This window comes from Temnothorax longispinosus, chromosome 4 (genome assembly GCF_030848805.1).
Source record: "Temnothorax longispinosus isolate EJ_2023e chromosome 4, Tlon_JGU_v1, whole genome shotgun sequence".
NCBI classification, from domain to species: Eukaryota; Metazoa; Arthropoda; class Insecta; order Hymenoptera; family Formicidae; genus Temnothorax; species Temnothorax longispinosus.
Genome location: NC_092361.1, coordinates 2,747,217 through 2,774,785, shown reverse-complemented (window position 1 = coordinate 2,774,785; position 27,569 = coordinate 2,747,217). Strand labels below are relative to the sequence as shown.

Here is a 27,569-nt window from a genome sequence, read left to right as displayed (position 1 = left end):
TCCAGGACCGACGCGGGCCATAGTCGACGTATATCGACCTATCGATGTCTTCCGCCACGCAACGCCTCGCGGGCGTCTTCGTCGAACAAAAGCGACGACGGGATCTCGGCAATCTGTTTTCTCTCTACACCGACAACACAGGAAGACTCACGGTACGCCTGTGTGAAAGCAATTCCACGACGAGAAGCCCTTACGACCGCAGAAGAGCGCCCTTTTACATCCCGCGATTTTTCTCATTAATCTGGGACCCGGGTGCTCTGAAATCCAAAGCTAAAACGAAATCTCGTAATTTAATTGGGTCGCGGACACACAGATGTTAAGATTCTCCTCCGGATCTCCGACGGACGAAGGTTTTACGAAGTTCCAAAATAGACATCTGCTCGCGCGCGGCGCAAAAGTGTGTAATCAGAATGCTCCCGCGTAGATTACATGTCATCAAGCGTGTTGCGTCTTGTATGTCGAAAACAAAGGGCGGTCGGACGCGATTAAAATTCACCGGCCGCGCGGTTATAAACGAGATCGGAATGAACAATGTGCACCAGAATTAACACATCGCCGTGACGCGTAATTACCCGTTCCGGAGGCTCCTCCCGGTCTTCCCCCCCGTCTCGTCCCCCCGCACTCGATTATCCGTGAAAGAATCAACGGACCTCGAGGCACCCATCGGTACTTTGATTTTATTACCCTCTCTCGAGAGTCGGCAGCCACTTCTTCACCCTGTCCTCTCTCCTCTTCACGGCACCCTCCGGTTCCTCGAGTTTCTCAAGTCGTCGACTGACTCGACGGAGCCGTAAAACAATAATGAGCAATCACATAATAGATCGCCCGTGGGATCCCCCTCGGTCGTTGCATCTATTCAACCCTCGCGCTGGCCGAATGGCGCGTTCGATTCTCAGGCCGACGATTTTCCTAGTTGGCCTCGGCTGACGCGATCCTGACGCCGGCATTTCGCCGTTAAAGCTTATCGACGGGGAGGCACAAACGGGCATTCGCCCGATTAAATTGTTACGCAAGTAAGTCGACACTTTGGTGACTTCGTACTTATCGATCGGCGGCCGATGGGTATCGCGATGCGCGTAACTAAGGGCAACGAAGGTGCCGATTCGTTCGAGTTTACTTGACGCGCTTTTCCACTTTTTTTTTCTCAAATCAATACCCTTCCGAGATAGAAATTCGCGTGCTCTAAATACTCTTCGCACTGTATTTTCAAATTGTATTTTATTTTTATAAATACAATTGTATTTACATTTGTTATATATTTTTTGTGTTTTATATTTATTCCCATATTTATATCCACGTTCATAACGATATTTATATTCATATTTATATTTCCAGAATTTCAATATTGAAAAAATACTGATTTTTATACTGTTCCAGTTTCGTTCTTTCTCAAAATCTCGAATAACAGCTTTATTCGTATTTTCATTTTCACTATTACATTAGTTGCGCGACAAAAAAAAAAGAAAAAGGTGATAGTACCATTCACCATTCGTGACAGATGGTGCGCTTTGTGACACCGGCAGACGATTTCCAGTCCGGCCGATATTTCGTACCTATTGCGAAACTTCGCTATCATATCCAACGTCGACTTTACGTTTACGCCCCGGTGTACGTATGTAACATACGAATGCATGTGCACACAGAGAGACACACGCACATGCACACGGGCGGGCACGCCACAATGTATATTTATATATATATTTATGTCGCGGGGACAGAAATGCACTGTAGACTGTAGCCTGACCCACTCTCGAGGAATATACACGTTCAATATGTATGCGGTGCGTACGACTACCGTCGCGCGGATGCGATTAAAACTCTTATGCGTTACAGCACCGTATGGAAATCAGCATGCGCGGAATATTGTAGCCGCGTACGGCAACGAAAGTTCGCGCTCCGTATCTGCGCGTGGAATTTAGCGGAGGATGTTTACGAGGGTGCCGGGGACGCGAATGTACGTGCGTGTTTATGCGGCCTCGCGCTTCGGGTCCGTTTTAAAGCGAATAAGTACGGACTTAATAATGTTTTGCTAAATGCGACCATCGCCGACGCCGCGCCGCCGCGCACAGAGAGAAACGGAGATAATACAGCCACGAAAGTTCACATTTTACGTCTAGAATTAATAGAGACACTACAAAACCGTATCCGACAAATGTTACGTGCGTACGTAACATTTATACCGCGATATATTATGATGATGAATAATAAAGGGTTTCCCGCAGGCATAGGCACGAAAGATATCATAAAGTAAAAATGTTACGAAGAAACGAAAGATTTCTCACGTTGTGCAATATGCTTTTTATCAAGTAATGATAAAGGGCGATAGTTTTAAACAATTTATAAACATACATAAATTATTTTTACACGAAGGGTTATTGCACGTACCTGTACAAATATACATTTAAAATTAATTGGATTTTATACGTTTCTTGAGTAATATTGTTAGCTAGAGCGAAATTTACTATAGCTAGACTTCTCTTCCTTTATACAATGTACATCATTTGTCTAGAGCAAGTTACTTTCGATCCTGCAAAGAGAAAGAGAGAAAGAAAGAGAGAGGTCACATAGAGTAGATTTAGCGAGACAAATCTCCAGGCTGTGTACACTTCATGCGAATCTCAGTTTCTCTGGAGCCACATCTCGTGTTGGACTCCCATTGCTACCATTGCACTCTACATTTTATGAAGAAAAGAATGAAAAAAAAACCTGTAGCGAAAGTGGATTATTACAAGGGAAAAGAAAAGAATTTCGCTCCGAGTTCTTGGGAGAACGATAAATCAAAGGAAGGGGGTCCTGTAAATGTTTTACTCGCATTTTAATCACGTTTAATCGCGAACGACGAACAAAACTGCAGAGAAGATTACCCCAAATTTCGCCGGTCCATTGTGATTTTGCATCCGAATGTTACCGAGGGAATCCACTTCGCGCGACTTGCTCCGCGCTATATCGCTGAAATTGATACAGGCGTTAGAGCGGCGCCGTGAGAGTCCATCAAAGTCCGCCGGGACGTAAACTCGCGATAAAACGTCAAATAAAACGCAACGATAAAAAAATTGGGGCAACCTCTGTGTGTATGTGTGTGTTGTAGGTACGCGCGTTTATAGGTGAGCGCGAGAAATAAAAAGTGTCGAGAGGGACGCACCGGCTGATGGAGGCAAGTTTCGCCGAAAGAGATCACCAGATTTCTGTCTCGCGACCGATACAAGCGACCGAGACGGCATTCGGTAATCGGGGTCACCGAGTTTACGCAAGAACGATTTTACAACAGGACGGGTCCCGAGCCAATCGTTCCGGGCCTACCCTTCGACTCACACCTGTGCGATACGCGGCACGTGGCGAGGAAGATAAATTTATTGCAACGTATCACACATGGAAAAAGGTAGGTCGCCCACCACCTTTCTCCCCAAGAAAACTGACGGCGGACAGAAAAGTGAAGGGGATGTAGAAACGACAGATCGCATTGGCATTGTGTCACGATATTTGAGCGGGTAAGTCATCGAAGGAGACCTGTCCCTGCGCATAAGAAGTATGATAAAGTCCCTTCATTCACTCTTTCAGCTTTGTTCGTCCTGACACGACGTCAAGTGTCAAGTCGTCCCGCGAGCGAGATATCTCGACACTGAAAACCAAGAGTTATCTTTTACAGTGCGAAACGCTTCCTTCAAAGCGTCACGACCGCGCCGGTATCCGGTAGCGTTCGCATTTGCGAATGGGTATGTTAAACTTTGTAGAGCGTAGAGGAAGGTAAAACGGCAGAGATCGTCATCGCCTCGTCAATAGGGCAGTAACGGTATTGAAGGGCGCGTTAGGTTACATTGCAGACGCGCTTACCGTGATGATGCCGGTGAAACCGGCTCGTGAAAGACTCGAAAGTGCTTTATGTACTTCCCCGGTCTACATATGTACGAGCGTACACAGAGAGCGGGCGGCGCGCAGAGCTGACTCTCCGCACTTACCGCGTTGTGTCACTACAAATTGCAAACGGTGCCGCTGCCGCTCGAACGGTATGGAAGCATCGGTTTTAATTGAAGCGGAGTTGTGATTCAACCGCGTTGTTTCGCGAACCATTCCGAAAGCGATATGGTCTCTGATGTAAACGTGTAATTCTTACGTCTACATACCTAAAAGCGTATCGCGAATTGTCGAAACGTTTCAGCCGCAATCTCCTGAATACCCCTCCTACCCTACGGTCGTTCTCGTAGACGCTCTTCAGTCTATCGCACAGTGTTACGAGACGATTCGCACACACACTTTCCAGGCTCGCCACGGCCGCGAGTTCTGTAAACTCGGAAATAATGTAGACGCGCCGGGTTTTCAATCTCACAAAGATTAATTCGCGCAAATATCATTTTGTTTCCGCTCGTTGGCTTACGCGCTGCATTGTTTACATACGTTCTCGCGGGCGGGGGCTAACTTCCAGGAAACTCGTTTCCGCGGGAACGCGGGGGCCGTCGCGCCGCCGCCGGCGAATTCTCCACCCCGGCGGCGGCGCCGTTATAGCCGTTCCATCCTCAGCAAGACATGTTCCATTTCAGGAATACAGGCGCGGCGCGTGATGAAACTCAAACGACGTAGCATTACGTTTTTTTACGAGGAAAATTTTTCACGCGCGCGCGTTCGACCGAAACTGTCGCGGAAACTGTCTGATGTTTACATCAGCTCGCGGTGCTGTTTTCAGAGCGATATCGAACACCTCGGGTTTCGTGGTAAAGTACACATTATGCAAATCGTCGCTCCGACTTGGTCGGCGTCGTGCATCACGGAAGGCGACAGCCTGCGCGAGCGAGGAAGAGGGGGCAAATAACCGGCCAAACATACGGAAACAGTAACGATCGGGTAATTAGAACAAAAAAGCTTGTTCGGTAGGCGACCCACGCGAAAGGTACGAGCGTTTGCAAGATGCACACACCGAGAGACGGTCGTCTCTATACCTAGGGAATGGGCGACCGAGGGTGGACCAGGCCGGGATCTTCGCTTCGAATTGCCAAGTGCACACATCGCTAACTAGGTTACGTAATACAATTAGCGCCTCCGCTAATTTCTCAGCGCCGACTAGGCAACCGGCTAGAATGGTAGTTCGCTATTAATGGGCAAATACAAAGCGCCGACTATCCGAAACGCGTTGCCATCGACTCCCCTCCCTTTCTCTCTCTCTTTCTTTGTTTCTCTCTTCCTCATCTCGCCTTCTCTCGACAAGAGGAGCAGCTACGAGGAGAACCCTCGCCGTGTACGGTCCAGACGAACAAAAACAAGTTTGATCGCGTTCACAAACACGGGGGTCGACCGGCGCATTTAATCGCGAGAACGCGCTTCCATGGCTCTTATACGACGCCCGTCCTCTATATGTATTCGGTATTTGTACTGGGAGGAAATGCGCGTTGAATATTCAATTCGCCGCGTTATTAATAGGCGTGAGTATCCTTCGCGCCATATTTGTCGTGTACACGATACTTTAATCATCGCGCGGGTAGAAGCAAGAAAGCGAAACCGAAGGAGACAGTGAACTTTACTTATACTGAAATTGAAGAGACGAAGGTTCTTCTCGCGGCACAGAACTATTACAGAGACGTAAAAGTCGCGTATCACAAATTGTACGTGTCTCGCTATTTTTGTGAAAGAAATTAACTTGAAATTGGTCAAAGAATTCGTACGTAAAGAGAAACGTGGATAACTCGGTTTGTACATCTCTCTCGTGTGTAATATATATATATATATATATATATATATATTTATAAAATAAAATAAAATATTAAGCGAAGTGTACAAGTGATGTGTTACACTTACTAAACTGCCGCACAAAGTCGCGGTGCAGTAACCGGTAGGGCCGCGTAGGACCGTACTAAAACGAAATTAACGCTCGCCAGAGGCGAGTCAAGAGGATGGTGTTATTCAGGAAAATAAATTGCGCGAGGTGCACAGAGAAAAGGATTTTAAAGGATCACGAAGTGAGCAAGCGAGGAAAGGAGGAATCTCGCGGAAAAGATGTGAGGGATGTGGGGAAGACGCGCGAAGAGAAACAGAGACGCGGAGGGAAAGAAATGGAAGGTGGGAAAAAAGATAGGGTGAAAGAGAGAAAGAGAGAGAGAGAGAGAGAGAGAGAGAGAGTGAAAGAAAAGCGAATAAAAGATCACGGATTTGTGTGGAAATGAGAGGAAGCGAGGAGTGAACGAGGACGCGCGACGGAAAAATGGGGAAGGGGGTAATGGATAGAGAGGCGGAAGAAGAGGATAGCTATTCGTGCATCGCTGAACGTTCGTCGAGCGAGTCGCATCGGTGCATCGATGCGCGCACGCGCGCGCGGTTTGTGCATCCAGGATATTAAAAACATACACATCCGACGATAAATCCGGCGTAAAATATAAATCGGTAATGCCGCCGAAAAACTCGGTAGGAGCTGAGCCTCCGGTTTTCCGTCCCCCTCCACCTTGTTCATTCCCCCCCTTCGCCGCACGTTATTCCGCTCCGGCAGAATCGCGCCGTTTTTTTTGCCGTTCTTTCTCTCTCTTTCCTCTTCCTCACTCTTCTCGATACAATGTGCAGCTTGAATGCGTACTGTGTGCTCTCTGATACGCCGCAAGCGCACAGGTGAGATTTCGCAGGATGCTCGATAGAGCGACCGAGATAACCACTCCTCGAATGTTTTTTTTCTTTTTTTTTTTACGCGAAGGAGAAAGGTTAATGAGTGCGAGGATGCGTAAATTAGCGGGCGATTTCGGAACGAGAGGCGACACACATTGAAATAAATAGTAAATTTCATTAATGCCATAAATGTGATTCAATTTGTCAATCGAATAAATCTCTACGAACGAATTATAACGCTATGGAACATAATGCAATATTAATATGTAATATCATTTACTATTACAAATATCGTATGCCGCTTACAAACGATGTTAAACCACTTTCCACGTACTATTTATACGCTAATCAATGACAAACGCGGCATCGATGCGGCTGAATAAATCGACGAAAAAGACAAATTCCATTCAATGCCTTTATTTCGTGGCGTTGATTACGCGGCGTTCGATTTTCCTAGGCAACAATCCCCGTCGCTTTAATCACCGATTCCGGCGCCTTAAACCATATTTTTCTCCGACACACATCCAAGCTTAACGTCCGACAAAATGTTTTCGGCTTTACTAGAGACAGAGAAACAGCGAGAGAAAGAGAAAGAGAGAGAGGGAGCACGGGACGGGAGTGAAAAAAAAGGGGCTCGTCGTCGGTCTGGCTTTTAATCGTCGTCGCGACGTTCCTTTTTTGCGTCCCTCACGCGGGTGGGCGCGCGCACCAGTGTTGGAATCCACTTTAACGGACCTCGCTAATTACCGAGCGGGTAGCTCCGCTTATTTGCCTTGACTCTGATTAACCTTCCACGTGGTGTTCCTCCCTACGCAACAGAAACGGAAGAGGGGTCGAGGGAGGCCGACCGTGAGGGGAGGCGGTCATATATAATCGCTTTATGCACGTTTCCGCGTGATATCACGACTATGAAAATTTAATGTTTTTCGTTTGCTATAAGTTCTGTCTAATTGGATTCGTCGGTGAAACGATACACCTACATTTCACGATTATATTTTTCAATATCATTGAAAATTAAAAGAAAAAAAATCAATATTACACATCGATTTCGAAGAGATATCACTATTCAATTTATATATCTTGCGTAACTATTGACGTTTTGACAAATTTACTTGACAAATTTTCCGGCAACAAACTTTCTCTATTGGTGTTCCTTATTGCGTTACACAACATTTTATAATAACCGTCTATTCTGAAAGTAGATTATGAAGTGTTGTGTAACGCAATAAGGAACACCAATAGAAAGTTTATTGCCAGAACCGTGATTCGATACCGGCGCGGCACGTACGATCGGGCCTCTTAAATGGTACCCGCGACACTCGCTTATCCGTTTGGCACGTTACACGCAAGGCAAATATCCGCGGGCGATTATGGCACTAAATCAGGCGTCTCGCGGAGAGAGGAAGGAAGGAGGGGAGTAGGCGACGTGGAGGATGGAGCAATCTGAGGCGGCGCACGATCACGCGAAAATTCACCGCGTCGGATGCGCCTTATCTCGGCCGAAGAACGTGCATATCTGCTAGTCGGTCAGATAAGGATGATCCACCACCTACGAAGCGCAAGCAGTCGGCGCAGAAAATTATGTGTGCCTCCGTAAAAGCGTCGTGCCCTCGTCCACAAACATTGCCGAGTAGAGTCCCTCAGCGAAGGGGAAACTCGTGAGGCAGCGCGAATGGGAGAAACGGAAAAAAAAAAGAAAGAGGAGGATAGAGTCGGATCAACATCGTTCTCTCCCTCGCGATTCTCGGTTTTACACTCGACGCATCGAGGGAATAACTATTTCCATATAGCTATCGTCTATCGAATTTTCGGGCAGAGTCCGCATAAACCCACGCGGCACAAAGTTGCGAAGCATACGCCGACTGATTGCGTCAGTGTCGATGGCCGGGCAACGTTTATCGCGCATTATCGTGTCGCCGATAAATTATCAAGGGCGGTCAGATATAAGCGTTACGGTCCATTAACCGGAAACTCCGCGTAATGCCCATCTCCGCGTAACGTTAATTTCGACACGCGCGTGCTGTACGCGGAAATGGGAAAAAAATGCAGTTTTATTACAAAGGTACAAAACCACTCGCCAGGGACAAGAAACGAATTTCAGCGCTTCGCTTCGGGCACTCGCCCCGTCCCTTTCTCGCAACCGGCCGGTAAACGCGCATTTTTCTCGTCGTAAAATTAACTCTCTTTTCCACGCTCTCTCTCTCTCTCTCTCTCTCTCTCTCTCTCTCTCTCTCTCTCTCTCTTCCTCTCGGTCTCTCCTATACTCTCTTCTATTCCGATGAAAAAGGTTATTCATATCAGGGGGCGCGTACCCTTTTCCGCTGCAGATTACTTCAAAGCAAATATTCTCCGCGCGTTCAAAGGAATTACAAGGATATAACTAAATCCGTCGAATTTTTGCGTCGCAGTTTAAAGCAAGATTGTTGCGATATGAATTAAATAACGAGCGTGTGTAAAAAAAAAGAGAGAACGTGAGAGAGAGAGAGAGAGAGAGAGAGAGAGAGTGAGTGAGAGAGAGACTTAATACATTATTGTCACGCGCGCGAATCTTTCGCAATCTGCGTAGCAATCAAAATTTTAGTATTGATATTTTCGGGCGCATAAAGATTAAACATTTTATTTTCAATGCCGTCAAATATATCTAAAATATTATGTAAAAATGATTTTATACTGTATAGCGAATTATATTGTGTATAGTTTAATTCGATGGAATTTTTATTAGGACATATAAAGTTAAAAGCTTGTCAATGAAATGCAATTTGTACCTATGCCGAAAATAACACATTGACATTTATTTAGAAAATACCGTGGAATCCCTCGTGCCCGAAACCACAATGTCCCCAAAATGACGGCAAAACAATATAATGGTATGCAAGTTGTCAGATATGATACCTGTAGCCAAATGATTTTATTCGCTGACTGCGGAGGGTGCGTATCGTATTTACCTCCGGTTTACATCGGCTTAATGCCGGCGTTGATATTCGAAATAATAGCGGCTCGCTGGCATAAGCGCGGTCCTCGTACAACGTAACGTGGTATCCATGTAAGCGCTTAGATTTACTGTTTCCACTAGCTAGCGACCAGCCGAACATGGCTTTGCCAACGTTGAGGCATTATATCTCTACTGAGCAGAACGATCTGGCCATATTGTATTTCACTGTCATTTGCTAAATATGTGCAAAGCCCAATAATAGTCGTGAATCTACCATTGAACAGTGCGTTACCCATTTACACTCCTGAAACTTGATTAGCGAAAATCCTGATATTTCCAAATGCTCGCAACTCAAAACCTATTGACATCACGATGTTCCTGCCAGGAAAAATCAATTTCAAATTTGCTCTAGAAATTCGAGAACAAAGATAGCTGTACATTTCGAATTTAATTATTAAAATAAAATATATTTTCTACATATATATAATTACTTGGCGCTTGATTCAAGAAAAAGAAAACCTGTTCTTTTAACGACTTAATTGGTCCGTTTGCATCAAAGTCTTATAGTCCCTTCGTAATCTCAACGGTCTTTACGCTATTGTCCCATAACACCCACACCATTAACAAGTTTCAAGCTTCTTAGTCGCCGTCCACGACCCTCTAAAGCGTCGTGGTCCCGTGGCCACTTCAATCTACAAAGACGGTCCGCGACCGTCTCGAAGCCGCCAATTAAATTAGTTACCAAATTCAAGAAGTCGAAAGAAGTGATTTAACGCGAAGAGGAACAAATGACGGGTACTTACTGGCGTTTTGCGTCTATATGAATTTCACGACTGGGAATCCAATAGACCAAAATAGAAAATCGAGATTATTCTCACAGAGATCTAAGAACGATCGAGCGATTTCTTTATAAACGATTTGGTATTATTATATTCATATTGCCATGTAGTAAAGTATAATATTTCGGATAGAACAAAAATAAAATTTCACGACAGCATTAATGTCCTTTTATAAATGACAGAGATAAATATTTATAACTGACAGAGATAAATATTTAAATTGATTTAAATATCCGGAATCCAGATCCGGTGGAATTTATATTCAGTTAGAAAGCTATTTAATTAGTTGATATGGATTAAAAGTATATTGATAAAACGGTCAAAAAATAAATTAATAGGGTAATTGGGGGGAATATGCCAGTGTGGGGAATATTGAAACATTCTCTATGAAATTATAAGCTTCAAGATTAATGTTATCACATGTTAAAGATTAACAGTATATAACATATGTAGAAATACGTGAAAAAAAATTTGATTACCCTATATTTGGCATACTGTTTAAAAATTCATAAGAACGTCGAAACGCCAAAATTTCAAATCAAACGATTTAAATACTATTTGCATATTGGGGAGCAATCAGAACGATTATTTTGTAAAGATGAATCATTAAATGATCTGTAAACTTGGTTATAAAATAGACTCGGTAAAATCATGTTCCGTCTCTTGATAGAAAAACATGATAGAGTCGATGACATAAAAGTTTCCGATATGTGCGCATCGCTTTTCCCGAATGTAAGAAATGAATTCACTCTGCACCGGGCGACGCACCGTCATTGTCACGTCGCCGACTGCTCTATTGTTTCAGACACGTTCATTCTCTCCCCGGATGCGAGTCAAAATAATCGGCGGCGCGATAATCACCCGCCATTTCGTGCAGCTCTCGATGCTCGCTGTCGGTCCGTCGTTTCCCGTCTTGACGCCGTTTCACTCTGTTTCTTCGAACACACACCACACGACCGATCGCGAGAACGCGTAGCGCGATCCGACACACTCGGAACGAAAGATTCGAGTAGAACGTCATGAAACGCGGAGATCGCGAACGCTGCCTCGCACGCACGGTTACTACCAACCGAGCGTGCAATGACCTTAAGACGCTTTATAAGGTTGAAATAAAATAATAAATCATTTTCAAATTAGCGATATGACAAACGCAATGTTTTTCGAAGAACTGAATAGAAAAAGACGTGAAATCGCGGAGCATAACTCTTTGCACAACTGTCTTTTAAAAAAGGAGAATCGAACACATTGTTTCTAAAATCGTAATCAATTTTTATAATAAAGTAGGTACACTTCGCTAACTCCTCGTATCTTCAATATCTTTGAAACGATAGTTCGCCGGTGCGCCAGCATGGAACGTTACCGCAGTTCGTTACATCGCGAGTCTTTACGACATTGTCTCGCGCCGGTGACCATTGGCGAGTTTCGGACTTCTCGGTCGCTGAAAGGAAAGTCAAAGACGGTCCCCGGTGCGAGAAAGCCGCCAATTAAGTCAAAAGGGGGAAAGTCCGCCTCGGCAAATTCCGGACGCGCGTATCGCTGCGGTTCGTTTGCCGTCGTCAGAGCGCGACCGAGAAAATACACTTTGACCTGGATCGGCGTTAGGGAGACGCGTACTTGGTGTCTCTTGTGTACTCGAAATCGAAGTTCGTACCCGCGGTCGGTTCCAGGCGAACTCGAGAGATTGTGTCCGCTCCTTCGTATGTGAACGGGGGTAGATTTGCCCGCGATAGACGGCCAAACAAGTTGAACGCTGCTGGACAACTTTCAAATGGGACAGTGAGTTTACCGCAGCATGGATTCGGCCGCACGCGCCGCGCCGCCGTTTCAGAGAGGCTATCTGCGCGACCGTGCCTGCGCGATAAAGAATTATTCTAGTTTGAAAGGAAAGAGTTAAATTCGATCACGTAAAAGGAACGAGGAAGTTTCGCTCGTATAATGGATAGCGAACACATTTTACTTATCCATCACGTTAGAGATTGCCGCCGTCGATAAAAGTATAATGCAATTATTTGTAAACTGATTGCGTATTTTGAGAAATATATACGTGTATTTCTACGTGGATAACGGAGAGCCTTCATTGTCATTATAAGACGATCTGTTACCGAACCGCGCGGGAGCTTAGCGGAGAAATAAGCTCCACTGGTACAACCGCTGTACAAAAGCCTCTTAGCCCCAGCTCGAGCAAGGGTGAAAGAGGACTAATTTGTCTATCCGCGTACAGTTGGGGGAGAGCTGGTAGAAAAGAGCCGCGGTTATGGGCCACGCTTGGGTGTGCAATACATCCGGGAAAACCGCCCGCCCATTCGGAGGAACATGAACACCCTCCCGCACGTTATTTCCACGATCATCATAATCCACCCCTCGCCTCGACGTTGTTTTCGCACAGGTTCACACCAGATTCTGAGCGACCGAGGTGGATTAAGGATTTTCCGCCTCTGCCTCTCGTGGCCCCACTACCGCTCGTCGTCGGTGACAGAAAAAAAGGAACGACCCAATTCGGGGGGTTTTTCTGGTTTTAGAGGCCGGCTTTTGCAGCTCGTTGCACAGCAGCGAAAGCAGTAACGGTAGTCCACTCGTGCAACGAATAGCCGTAATAGTATTGTTCACCGCATTCGCGTAAAGTGACTCGCAAATATTCTTACACAAAGTACCCTATTTTATCGTAAGTATAAATATATGTATATACTTTTTATATTTATGTCAATAAACATGTTATTTCTTTTTAATTCAATACGTAATTGCATTGGAACGTCCAAAGCTTTTCTCAATAAAATGTAAAACATGACTCCTAATTAGTAGTAAAAAAAAATAATAAAACACAAAATATAATTATGCAAAAATAAATGCAGCTATTTAAAAAAAAAAATATTTTAAAGGCTAAAGACTTTACTTTCAAACTTTATCAAGTTCATTGCTTGATAATACTCTCTAAGTAACTCTAAAGTTGACCAGATAAAATTGTTAAAATATTTTAAATTTTAGGATCATACATAAAATTTACAAAAATTATTTTTAACTTTATAAATTATTTTAAAACTTTCTAAAAGCTTAAATCTTCTTTAAAATGTTATTTTTTTAACTACAATTTTTTTCGTCGAATTATCGTGTTTTAAAATGATCACTAGATTTTCATAAATTTATAAAACGTGAGAAAATAAATCTTTAAATTTAAACGCTCCACATTTCCAAGTTACTTTCAAATTTTAATTTTAAATTATTATTACATCATTGTTAGGTATAAGTGAATCTGTTAATTTACCGCAAGTTATTTTTATCTCGTTTTTGTTCAGATAATGGAACGTTTTTCTATTTCATATACATAATTCTGATCCTACATATATATTTCTATTAAAAATATAATATTATATATACACATATATATATAAATCTGCCACAAGTTATAAATTTTTATTTAAAATGATTACTGTCTAAAAAAAAACGTTGTGTAAAATAAGTTCTACATTATAATTAAAAACCGTAATATTAAACTAAAAAATTCATGTAATAACTTTTGGGGAATATCGTTAAATTAGAAAATTTATATTAGATATTCTGATACCACATTTTTTCGTACGCAGAGTGGCTATATTTAATCTCTAATAATCGATTTAGTTATTGGCAGAGAATTTTCGATAAAATAACTTACCACGCGATGCACCGAGAATGCACGATTGTGGCAGCAAAAAACAAGTCAGCACCAGTGGCCAATTCATCTTCGAATCTACAACAAAAAGAAAGCACCAGATTCGTTAGACAACAACAGCCATTTAAGCGTTATTTGTGGCGACGGCATTAAAAGACATCGAAAAATAATCATCCATATATATCGATCCCAAACACTTCGGCGAAGTGTTGAAAATTCGCGCTCGGAAAGCGATTGTCTTCGAATAACTGCCCAAATAGCTCGTGCAAACAAATCGCCGCGTGCGGCAATATCGGTTTTCTCCTACGACTACTCCGGCTTACTTATAGCCCGCCTTATCCCCCCACGAAATCTTGAGAAAAAACACACCCGGCGCAAATTAATGCGTGCTACACTCATTTCCAAACAACGGCTCGGCACAATTAGGGGAGCAGCCCCTACGTATGTAATATTGATACGGACGAGTGTTCCACGCTAATCCTTCTTTCGGTCAGTTATAACCCGATACCGATAGACGTGCCCGCGGCTACGTCACGAAGGGAGATGGATCGCTCTTGGCGCGATAGAAATTCAGGGGGATCGATATCGCCGGTAATTCTTGTATCGGCCCCAAGAATAAGTAGCCCATTGACCTCTCGGGCACGTTCTGAAATTAGACCGACCGTGTCGATAAAACGTACCAGATATTCTCGTGTTAAAACACCGTCTCGCGCGGCTCTAATGTATTCCAAGTTCAATTTTATATCATGGCTCACTCGTAAATTTGCCTCGGCATACGCCATAATAATATTTGGCTCGTCCATCTCGCGCGCTGTCCGTATTCTATGTGCCTACAGAATCGAATCACATGCTAATATCTGTAGATCCAAGATTCTATGCCGCGCCCAATAAAAACACGCCGAGTAGCTTAGGGTGGAGACCCTTTATTCGCGTCCATTCGGATCGTTGCGCGAGCAAGCACAGACATTCTCCAGCAGACAGGGACAATATCTGGCGCAATCTTATGAAACGGAGCTAGCATTCCGCGCAAATTTTCGGAAGCCGCATACCGCGCGACGAGAGGGTTCGTCATTGATTTGACGCGCGCGACGACCCTCTTCTATAATAGTTATTCTACTTTCAGCTTCCTCAGAAACGAGCTATAATATCTGATAACTGGTTTTTATTTTCATTATTTTAGCTCCGTCGGTTTTACCAAGCAACACTAACATTTCCTCAGATGTGGCCCCTCCAATGAGCTTGAGTTCATCGATCGAATAAGACCAACAGATCCGTGTTTTTGTGGATTCTCGTAACGTTCTTGCGCTATTCGCCATGCGAATTAAACGAAAAGGAAGCAAGTACGCGCGGCCGAGGAGAACGAAGCGAGGTAAAGGGCGCGAAAGAAGAAGTTGCCTTCCCCGCTTGCGCACAATAAGACAAACAGATGTGATACAATGTAAAAGGAAACGAGTACCGCGCGCGATGAAGTATGCATGTAAACGTGAAAACATATATACGTCTTGTCACGCGATAAAGGCGCGAGATACAACGCACGTGCGCGACACGTAAGCGTTCCGATGCAAATTGCAAGCGTTGGATAAATGAATTTACATTTCCGTGAAGTGTTTTCACTTTTGGCGCGGACTCGCATTCCCGCCCGTAATTCTTTCCGCCGGCATACGCGTCGATCCGGACGCGAATGCGCCCGCTTCTTACAATAGCTCTCGATTGATACAGGTACGCCACAATAGTTTTCAACGTCGCCCTATATGAATATCGCAGTCAATGGGCGCATTCAGCGGAGACGACAATCGAGTAGCACTTGAGCAGCAATGCAACCCCGCTTCGCTGAATATCTCAGGGTATATACCGATCGTATTCAATCGCTACTCAACTGTTGTCTCCGCTGAATGCGTCCAGTGTAAACATGAAATGAGATTTGGCCAGCTGTGTTTAGCCCCGCGCGTACAATGGGAATATGAGCCGGAGATTCTAATGCATATTGAACGCGATCAATCGCATTAAAATCTCCGCGAAAAGGATTAGATAAAGAAATGTTAGACGCGAAGCGGATTCTTTTATTAAGAACGCTACGTCTCGACCGGATCATTCTTCTTCTTAGCTATAGATAAAATATGACGACACGCTGTAAAGTCAATCATGAGACGAAAGCAGGTACATTGAGCTCCGTAAGAATCTTGAGAATTCACGGAGCGAATAAAAGCGCTCGTCGCAGCGTCGCCTCTTGCCACCCTGTTTATTTTCATCGCGCCTTTCATCGTGACAAGCTGATATTCGGGAAGACACCCTTTTGCATTTTTTCATTAGAGACTCTCCTTGTTACAGAAAATGCTCGTTCTGCACGATTATTGAGAATGGCCTTCTCAACGCAATTCGTATTAATTTGTACGAATTCGTTTCTTCCGTTCTCTATTTACTCGGCAATTAGCTTCGCGGTATTAGCTAATTTGCATTCACAAAGACTATACCGAATGTAATCAACTATTCGTTGTAATATTAGGATCATTAATTAAACGATAATATTTCGTACGTCGGGCGATTAAATGCTTCTCTTGGATGGACCCTAACATCACCGTAAACGCGAGGCGGGAGTCCTCATTTATAATTATCACGGGTAGACGGATGAAATCGCTCTTCATCCCGGACCCAGGATTCTCAAATAAAATCTCGGGGAAATTTAGTCGGTATTAACATCGGGAAAACGTGTGGCGTAAATAAAGAATTCCGTCGCGGCGGAAACCTCTCTCTTCCCTCTCGCCGGCGAGATCGGCGGCCCGTTTTTTCCTCGCCGCACTGCGATTTCTCGCGAACACAGAGAGCGACTAATATACCCGCGCGGGAACCTTTATTTTTCTTTATTAGCTCGTCGCGGTGCAACAATGCCGCGCACCTACGCGCACGGTGTCAATGAAGCCTGGCTTTTCGCAAACTCGCCGGCGGACCTACGCAAACCGAGCTGGGCCGTGCGGATGCGACCGAGCCACATCTGCGGATTCCCGCAGAATATCGCCGTCGCCCGCGCGAACAAAGGGAAACGGGGGAGGGTAGCGGCGGCGGCGGCGAGGGTCGGTACGAGGGTACGTCTCGCACGGGGTGGATGCGGGGTCGGCGGTCGGTGAGGAAGAAGGAAAAAGGGAGAGGAGAAAGCGAGATAGAGAGAAGCTCAACGGAAGGATACGAAAGAGGGTGCACCGCCTCGGGCGTTTCTTCGTCCCGGTCTCTTATGTCCCCGGTCCTTACCTCTTCCAGCCGCATCGTTGCACCCTCGCTCTCGACACACCCCTCTCGGCTCTCGCCCTCCCTCGGCCCATCCCGGAACTTCTCTAAATAGCCATGTGACGCTACCAGCCATCGTATTACATTCCATATACACACACCGATACCGCACGACGACGCGCACACGTACCTTACCGTGTGGCGCACGACACACGCGCGCGGATCCCGAGGAACCGAGGAACGCTCAGAGAAACCAGAGTTCCTGATCTTGATAGCGCCCGCGGGCGCGCGCGCCAAGAAACGACCGCGTCGCTGCAGGGTTGTCCCACGTGTTCGCGCGTGTATTTTGTGCGTAGTTACGTTTCCACCCCCCCATTGGCCTATCCCTGACTTCTGACGTTTTTTCATTCGCCACTCTCACTGCCAGACGGACACGGAGTTGTTGAGTTTTATGGAGATATTTCTGCGTGCGACCATGATTACCGGTCACCAGTTGTTATCGTTATCCTCACGATCGTGTTAGAGAAGCGCATTCGTGAGAGAACTCGGAAATTCGGGATGACATCTGCGACACATAGTCGGCGCGAAGTTCGAGGGAAATGCCGAAAATTCGCAAGAGAAACGGCGCATTTGAAATATCGCTCCTGCTCTCTCGTGGCCGATCATTATTTCGCTATAATAATAGCGCGATTATTATTTCGACAATAATAGCAAAATTACATATTAACGTTAGGAACACGGGGGAGGCATCTGGTGGTAAATTCAAGGGATGTTCGATTATTGATCATCACATTCAATTTATACGAGACAATTACGCAAACAATACTGTTATTTACTTAGTGCAATATTAACTTGCCATGAGGTTACTAATTGCGTTAATAATGTATTCTTCAATTATGTCGAAAGAACAATTACACGTGTAATATTTGCACATGTTAATTGAGTTTGTTTCTATTAACCACCTAATATCTAGTCGCAGACTGTATTATGGAAATTTGTTTTTCTGAAACGAGAAGGAAACGTCTGATTTCAAAAATAGTGCTTGTAAATACTTTATCGCAGAAATTCGATATTCTCATATTTTTAAAGCATTAGATAAGAGTGAAAGACTTTAAAATGTCGTTAGATTAAATTCAACATGGAATATATAATATTGGAAAATAATATCTAAAGTTCTTTTTAATCCGACTTATTTTTAGATTTTATTGTAATTTGTGTAATTAGTTTTTCATTGGAAAGCAATATGGGATAACTAATATAACAAAATCACTGCAATTAAATATATTCATTTTCGAGAAAATCTATCCGAAATCAATTAATGCAAAAATATGTTTTATATAAGATAATGTCATTTTATGCAAAAGACATAAATAATGACATAATTATAATTTCATTTAGAGAAAACAATTGCAGCAATTATTAATGCAATATTATTGCAATATCTGATATTATATAGTTTCGAGATATCAACTTTCATACAGACGTTACAGAGATGTCACACACAATGGGATTTTGTAAAACAAATTAATACAAGTAACTGCGATTGTGCTCGTATTTTAATTATTAAAGTGACAATGAAAGAAGATTCCAAAAATGTCAAATTTTATTATCTCGTAGACATATAAACGAGGGGGAATATTGACGTGATGGTTTAATACATGTTATATATTTAAATTGTGAAATGCTTTTAGATGTAAAACATTTTTTTTATTCCTATAAAATAAGCTCTTTGCGTGGCTTAAATCTTCATACGCAATACCTATATTCTTTTTTATTAATTCTATAGCAGAATTTATAAAAATGTACGTTACATACTTCTATATGCCGCATCGCAAATGGATTGTGCTTCGCTCAAATTTGCAGCAGATCCGAACAAATTAATTCCGTAGGTTCCTCTGCTTTTTCCTTTCCTTTTCCCACTCTCTCGAGACACTCATTAGCACCCATTCTGTTCGTATCCAATCTACGACGTTAAGATGAGCCGGTTAATATCCAATGCATTATCTCGAGGTTCTACAATCCGCCGGGCGATATTAAGCGTTCGATTACGTCGTTACATTTGCCGCCCCCGCAAATGCAAACAAATAATTCGATCATGTCGATACGTACGTATATACGAGGCACTTGTGTGCCCCGGGCCCTTCGAGCGTACAGTACTCACCACGTCCATCGCGACTCGTAATCGAATAAAGTGCAACTGTTTACGGGTAATTCTCGTACAACCGGTAATTCGAGCTAATACCGCATTAACAAATAATACCGTGTCAGCGCGAGCGAGAGAGACAAGGAGGAGGAGGAGAGAGGGAGGGAAAAGGGGGCGAGACCGAGGCGGAGAACACAAGTGGGAGAACCGTGGATGAGAGAGCGAGTTTAATTTGCAGATAATTACCTCGCCGGCTACTGAACTCCATTGGAAGCGAATAGTAGCGAGACCTTGCTGCTGCATCGATGAAAAATTATAGTCGGAATATGCGCCAAACGCATTTGAAAACAAGCGGATTTCGTTTTATTTTCCTACGTGAATGAAATCGTGCGCGCAATGTGACACTCCGGACAAAATTCTTATTCGTATATGTGTGAATTTTTCGCGAAATTTTCATCGTTCCGCACGTAAAAATGAGAATATATCGAAATTACACGTCCGTCGGAATTAATAACTTTTTACTCGGCATTTATGCGATTGGCGATTCGGGAGCCACGGCCGGATTTCATTAACGATTGAAAAACAGCGCGATATATAACCCAGTTTCGAGCGTGCATTAATTCTAGCGGCACCGTGCCGTAATAATCTGACGTCACGTTTCGGATCATATCGCTGCATCACACTGCATTGGGAATTTACATTGCGTGGCAAACAGCGTGAGATTTTTGCGATGGAATATGTCGTAAAAAATGAATTATGGCCTGCGGGCCGATGCAATCGGGAAATGGTGCCTGTTAGATTAATGCCAAAGTTTCGTAATTTTACTCGCGCTTAATTTCATAATAATATACCTTACTTTTCTCATGCATCTGAAAATAATTCAATTATTGCAGTTGCTATCGTACTTCTTCTCTATCTCTGTTTATACACTTGCGGTGTACATTGCGTGTTAACTAAAGATTTCTTTTATTTCTCTGAAACATCATTCTCGATATAACCATATAATACTATATACCGTACTCTCATCCAACGAATACATAGACGGAAGCGAGACGGAAGCGAGTGTATGTCGTGCCACCACCGATATCATACTCCGACATATATGCAGGATGTACAGATTGAAATCCGTCCATCGATCGAGACGGCGAATTCCACGATACGGCCCGGTGGCACGTACGAAAAGACAGGAACGGCGCCGCGAACAGAAATACCAGAGTGCCATGGGAATCCTGCATTTTTTCTCATTCGATATAGAACATAGTGAGTAAAAGAGTGAGAGAGTGAGAGAGGAGAGGAGAGGAGAGAGAGAGAGAGAGAGAGAGAGAGAGAGAGAGAGAGAGAGAGAGAGAGAAAGAGAGAGACACGATCGGATATTCAATTAATCTTCACCGGAAATCGATTTAAGCGACACGCGGTACGCGCTCGCGCGCTTATATCCTGAAAGTATATTTTTCTCTCGTGTAATATCGGGGAATCGCGTAGAGACCGATAGATGAGCCGATGCTTCGAAGCTGTAACGTCCGATTAATTCCATGGACACCCGCGGACATAAAAACGCTCCGAGAATCGAGAACGTGCGTGCGTGTTTCGCTACTCTGAATGCTCCGGACGGCGAGAACAACACACACGACGAAGAGATGCAAAAATATTGTATACCGTAATAACGACTGTGGCCCCATCCCCCTGGAGTTTCTCTCTATCGGGGCGGTATCACGAAAAAGAAATATAAAGAATACGCAGTACTTTATGAAAAAAGTTGGAAGAAAGCTGTGTGTAGCGACTGCCATTGCACAACTTCAAATTTGTAGCGAGATTCGGCGTCATAAGCCGCCGACGACGACGACGACGTCGGCATGATGACGGCATTAGATGAGCGTGGGGCGCAATAAAACCGGAGATGGACGAGGAAGACGATGCCAAGGAATATGTTGCGGCGACCGCAGCTATTTCTCGATCGCTAACGTTCCGAGGAAAAACCATTTTTCATCATCGGTCTCTGATATTACGATTTCTATCGTACCGTGATCAATATACGATCTCGCTTTGCGCCCATGGAAATATTACTTATTATTACCCTGCCGTGATATTTGCGTACACGAGTGCGCGCTATATAGGTACCAAAAAATCCCCACAATGGATACGTCAGGGTATAATTTCGTATAGGTAACAGAATATGAAAGGAAGTGCACGCGAATGAACATGTTACTTGATAATCTATAACGCTGATTGTTCTCTGTACAACGAATACTAAATATCGACTTCATAGAACGAGCTATGTGAACTATATTCATTGGCTTTAATGAGATAACTTTGAGAAATAAAAGCATGCGGTTTAATTTCGCGGGTATTGAAGATTGATTAGCGGATAACGATCGAGTGCTACCTTTTTTTTTTTGCTTTATTAAAGTTGAAAAAAGCTGCGGAATTACTTTCATTAATTCTTGATTGCACCAAATCACTAATTATATTATTATTAAGAATTTTTTAAACAAATGCACGATTATTTATAAAAATTAAGGCTTAATTTCTAGCGAATAGAAAGCATCACATAAACATCCACAAAGATTAAAAAAAGATGCTTTCATTAAGTAAATTGCGGAAAGATATATAATTGTAACGTAAGAAACAATCTAAAGTCATTATAATTTTTGATTCGTAAATAATTAATTTAAAATATTCGCTATTTAATATAATTGTAATCTAATGTCATAACGAATGAGTAGTACGAACGTACAATAAAGTTCGACCGTTCTTTTCTTCCCGACGTTTTCCGCCGGGATCTCGTGTCGTGGAGAGCGACTGAAGAGATTAAGATAATATCTGAATCTTATGTCTCATTCTTCCAGCTTCCTTTAATCTCGGTTTAAACTGCACGGCTTTCTGTTAAAACACTCGATTTTAGAGTCTTAAGCTCTTTTAATCCATAAGAGAACATTACTCGTCGATTAATTGCATTAAATGCTTAATACTTTTCTCCCCAAAGTCCGTTAAATACTTTGGGTACTTAGGCGAAAATTCGATCCGATAAGACTTTAAAAAGCCGAGCATATGCGGCGCGTTTTTTTGAGCGAATGAACGCTGAGATGAGCATTAAGCTTCGTTCATTATCGTTTGATTAATAAATTACCGCTTAATTATCATTTCTTTTTAGACTTCGTTCGCGCGCGGTAAACTTTTATATTGTAATCTTGGCGCTCTTAAATATACTTAAGAATATAAAATGTTGGTATGTATCAAAATTATAAAAACATATGAACATATGTACCTGTTATATTGTCAACACAATACCAGAATTATATTTAATATATTATTTCAGTTTATTCGAACATGCAAACTCTATCATAGTACCATAGGTTTTGTTATTCACACTTATCGCGATCTCGATATTTTCGTATTTATAGATTCTCTTACTCTTTATATACTTTAATTAATTGTCAGAATAAACTATTAAACATCGTATGCGCAACCTTCTGTATTGTAATACAGTAACAATAATAACGTGCAGTAATAATAAAACAATCGGAAATGAAACATTTTGTTTCAATCATATCATCGAATTTAATCCAAAACGTTCGATTGCTCCTGAATGTTATTATATCATACACATCTCAACAAAAAGCACTGTTTGCATAATATTTATTCGATATCGATGGAAATCCATAATATAACAGATCTGATCTGTTTGGCTGATGAAAATGATTTAAATGTCGCTGTGCGCGTTGGATACTGGGCAAAAATTGTTAAATATTTCATGTGAATAATAACACGAGACGAAAAGATGGACAAAAATTGTCTCGTAGCAACAGAAAGAAATTTTAGTTTTGCAATCTTATTATTTTAATTAATGGACAGTAAAAAAAAAATAAATCTGCGCTGCAGGATACCCGCAAGACGAACTCAATTTTTGTGATTAATTTAGTTACTCATTATTGGAGATCGATCGCGGATTTGAATAATCTCGATACATATTCTACATTTAATTACCTGGAACGCGAGCCGCGACTTTAATTGACGGACCGCCGCGTTTAAGTCGCGCGCGGTGTGTGTCTCGCGGGGTATTTTTACGTGCCTGAAGTTTCCTACGTGGCTCGATTTGTCAACCGGAACTTTCACGCGTCCTTTTATACCTTTATACGCCATTGTACTTGTTTTGTTGCGCGACGCTTTGTATTCGCGTAGCGTGCTATGCACACGAAACAAATCAGAGCGGCGCTAATGCGCGCCGAAGGTTCGCGAATTTTTCCGTCGCGCTGAGAGCGACGCGCGCCCGTACTCTTTCTCTTCGTAGGTAAAAATCGGTAGAGCTCGAAAGATCGCCAGAAATGTGTTGTATGTGGGCGGCGGAGCACCACGGCCGCCAGTACTCGTGTACGTAACCCGAGATAATGGCTCCGGCAATGATTTATTACCAACGTAGCCATTGTAATGCTCCGAATTACCGTTAACTCGTACAACCATCTGCCCACGAACGTTCTCCCATATAACTCTCATAGTAGCGAGCGTATTTGCCAATAAAAATAAACCACGGGAGTTAAGCTAAACTAATCTGCTGTAAACTTGATTTTTATGTCTCCCAAATTAATGTAATAGCGCCCAGATAATCGAGATACGTTAAAATAACGTTAAAAAAATCTATACAAAGAATTAAATTGCCCGCTGGAAAAGGTAGAGGCGTCGTGAGTTTCTTTTTCCGTGTACCTTTCTTGTGTCTCCTCTCTTCTCCCTAGCCCCTTCCGTTATACACGATTTTCACCCTCCTGCACGCCGTGCACATATGTACCTACGTATACATTATAGATTCTGCAGTCAACGGGTTAACAATACCGTGCTCTGACAAGGGCGATACATCGGTGCAAAGATAAGGTTGACCGGCGGAGTGATTTATTATCGCCGTCGTTCTATCGCAATAAATCGATTTCACCATTGACGAATAATCGTAAGCACTTCGCCGGCGTCACGGGGGAGTTGTGGGCGAACAAAGGAACAAGAGATGTCCCCTCAGCTTCGCTGGAAAATCGTAATTGAGCGCCGGAGACCTCATCGCCGGGTATCCGCGCCCGGGTATCAATTATCGCGCGGTATTCGCGCAAGGAAATTATCGCGCGCGACGGATAATAGTTAATTTGCTGAAAGTGCGTATCGATCCGTCGATTTATATTCGCAATACACGAGTCACAATGAAGTAACGGATTGGAGAAACTTCCTTTATGCTTTCGCGCTGTGTGCGCGAACGCGCCAATGCGAAATTGGAGTATTATGGAGCCCGGCCTAGCGCATAATTATTCCTGCGCGGCACGTCATGATGCAGCAATTGAATAGCAATCGAATTGCGCCGGGATTACATGACCTGTGTATTAAACGTATCGGCAAAATAGAGAGCGAGCCGACAGCCGGAACTTCACTGGCGCGACATTTATTCGGTTAAAATACAACTGCGCGAATAGGGGCTTTTACGTAGCTCCATTTAGCACGGACGTCCTGTTTAACATACAAAGCAGCGATAAACTGATCGCTGATAGTTCTTATTCCCGTTACCAGGGAATTGTGCTCGATACATTTATTTGACACGCGACACGTGCGAAACAACGAACAAACGAGCGTGGCGCGTCCTTTAACGCAAAATCAGAATTTTAAACAGAGAAAAAGAGGAAGAGCTTTAAATCAAGGATGAAGTGTCGCGCGGAGAAGAAAGTTCGTAACGCGTTCGTGCACAAGGTATAATGCGGGCGTGCGGAGCGCAGTTAATCAAAGAATTAATCAATCGTGTCACGAATTGATCAATGTCGGACGCGGTATATTCTCGTTGCAGACAGGAGGGCCCGTCTGATCGATGTGAACTAATTTGCCGTGTCTCCCAACGTGACAGACCCGAGAGTCTATCTCCAGTCTATCTCCAAGTAATACCAGGATTAAGGATGAGCAACTTCGGGACGAGATGCAAGCTCGGGAACTTCCTTCCGTCTCGCCTTTACGTTTGTCACGTCGCGCGAATTTAAGAAAATATATGTGGTTCACGTGACAAATGAGAAAATTGGCGATTGCCGCCGCGTGCCGCGTGTATCCGGTATCTATATCTTTCAGCGTCGCGATCAAAAGCGCGGCGTCGAGCGTGGCGTAAACGGTGTCGCGGGACTCATCGCGTCGCTCCTAAAAACCGAATAAAATTATTCACCCTCGCACGCGGTCACGTCGTACGTATATCGGTGTCGAACACCCTCCTCCCTCCCTCCCGATTGATGCTATATATAAGCTATATAATGATACGTTTCGCGTCATAAGCAATTTAGGCTCCGCGATTTTCTTATAGAGCGATTTTCTAAAGAGTGACGAGGAAGAAAGAACGAAGGTGGAATACCAAATTCGCGTGCAACGGATCGATAGCACTTCTTGGCGAGCGAATATACAGTCCGTACGCGAAAAGCAGCGTTGATCGTTCACGCGTAAAGATAGATGCGAGCGTGTCATACGGATGAAGAAACGCACCCGCAGAATCGCGTTCCCGCAACGTAACCGATCGCATCTGCCAAATTACCGGTCTTCCGCGACGTAGCGGAGAAGCATTATCGTCCTATATGTTATCGCACGTACGTACGTACGCATTACGTAGCGTTCCCAGGGTGCGAGGATAATTGATCAAGGTATTTATTGACGGTGAGAGCGAGACACCGTGCGAGAGGGTAATTCGGCCATGCGTCGAGAGGACGCTCTCTATTCACGCATGCACGACACACTTCGGGAGTGGACACCGCCGCCGCGCCGTGCCGGAGAGCGAAGGGTGAGTGAAAGTGGTGTGTTGCCGATGTCCGTGCATCCCGGTACGGGCGCGCGCGCGATGGACGATCTCGCCCGCTTGCTCTCATGTATTTCTCTCCTCTGTCTGCGTGTTGCGCGATACCGTCGTACAATACGTACACGTCTGTGTCGGTTCGCAGATGTATTCGCGCGCTCTCTGGTCGTAGCGATGATGTTGTAGTCACACGTGTTCGCATTTGGAGACGCTTGTCTATCCCGAGCGAGCGCGATAAACGTTGCGCGCGCGAGGGTCAGCGAGGAGGCGAATCTCGGGGGCGAGGATTCGCGGGGAAACGGGATAAACGGAGAATCGGCGAAGGACACAAAGCCCTCTCACGCGCACAAAGCGAGAAGAGGGGGGGGGAGGGCGATGGACGGTAGCCAGCCGGCAGGGCAGGAGGGTGGGACAGCTCGTGTTCATAACGACCCCGTATCGGCTGATCCAATTTGACTCCCTCTGACACGGTGTACACCGTGGGGTACCTAACTGCGATAACGCCTAATCCCTAATGCCCAACCTAAGCCTTTGGACGGGCGATTCAACTCGGCAGTCCACCACGGCGGAAACTTCCGCCGGCGTATGTAGGTCGATCTCTTACCGATGACATTCTGATCGCGAAACGTGCATTGAAATTTTAATGAATCACTATACGGATTGAAGATAATTTATATACGACTTGCTAATAAATTATCAATAGAATTATTCCTTCTCTCATGCAGGAATACATAATTTTAAATCTATACATTTTTTTAATTTCTCGCGCCCGCAAAAATTAAAAAAAAATTTTTTTTTATGAAATTGACTGGTTCTACGAGTTTCTTTTACCGGAATACAATGTATTCCGGTACGTCCGAATTGATACATGAATTAAAACAACTTCGCGTTTTGGGCCGTATTGCCTGAAAGTCCTGAAACAGATGCGGGAAATGTATGCGCGCGCGAGTGGCTTCTGCGGCACGCGGGAGACACTGATTTGTGGCACACGTGTTCACGTTGCTCGGCGAATTAACGCCCGGGGTTTCGGCACGAAAGTATTTGCAAATGTTTGCGTGCGGCACAATGCTGCTTCTTTCCGAAATGATACCAGCCCGAGAACGACCTGGCGCGAGCAACGGAGCGGCACAGAGGGAAGCTTTTGAGGGTGTACAAATGATATCAATATGTATCCATTAAGCCCTTCTTCCCTCCCACCCACCAACTCACTTCCTCTCACCCTTGTCGTCCCGCCACCCGCCGCTCAACCATCTCCCGGTCGAAGTAATGTTTTGGGGTTGCGGTTGCCATGCGACCGGGTTACGCTCCGCCGGAACGACGGGACGGAAGTGATCGCGATCGACCAGACAACACTTACGGCCTCCTTGTATCCATTGCCCCCGTTTCTACGGTCCTCCTCCTCCTCCCTCCTTCGATATCTCTCGCGC

At 44.1% G+C, this 27,569-nt stretch overlaps 1 protein-coding gene across 2 annotated transcripts in view; it reads right to left on the bottom strand.

Moving 5' to 3' along the window:
• Positions 1–27,569, bottom strand: part of LOC139811237 (uncharacterized) — a 226,446-nt gene that overhangs the window by 93,971 nt on the left and 104,906 nt on the right. For both annotated transcript variants that reach the window (XM_071775397.1, XM_071775398.1), the window contains one exon: positions 13,997–14,071. In XM_071775397.1, the coding sequence (XP_071631498.1) occupies positions 13,997–14,071 (75 nt within the window). The remainder of the gene's footprint in view (positions 1–13,996; positions 14,072–27,569) is intronic.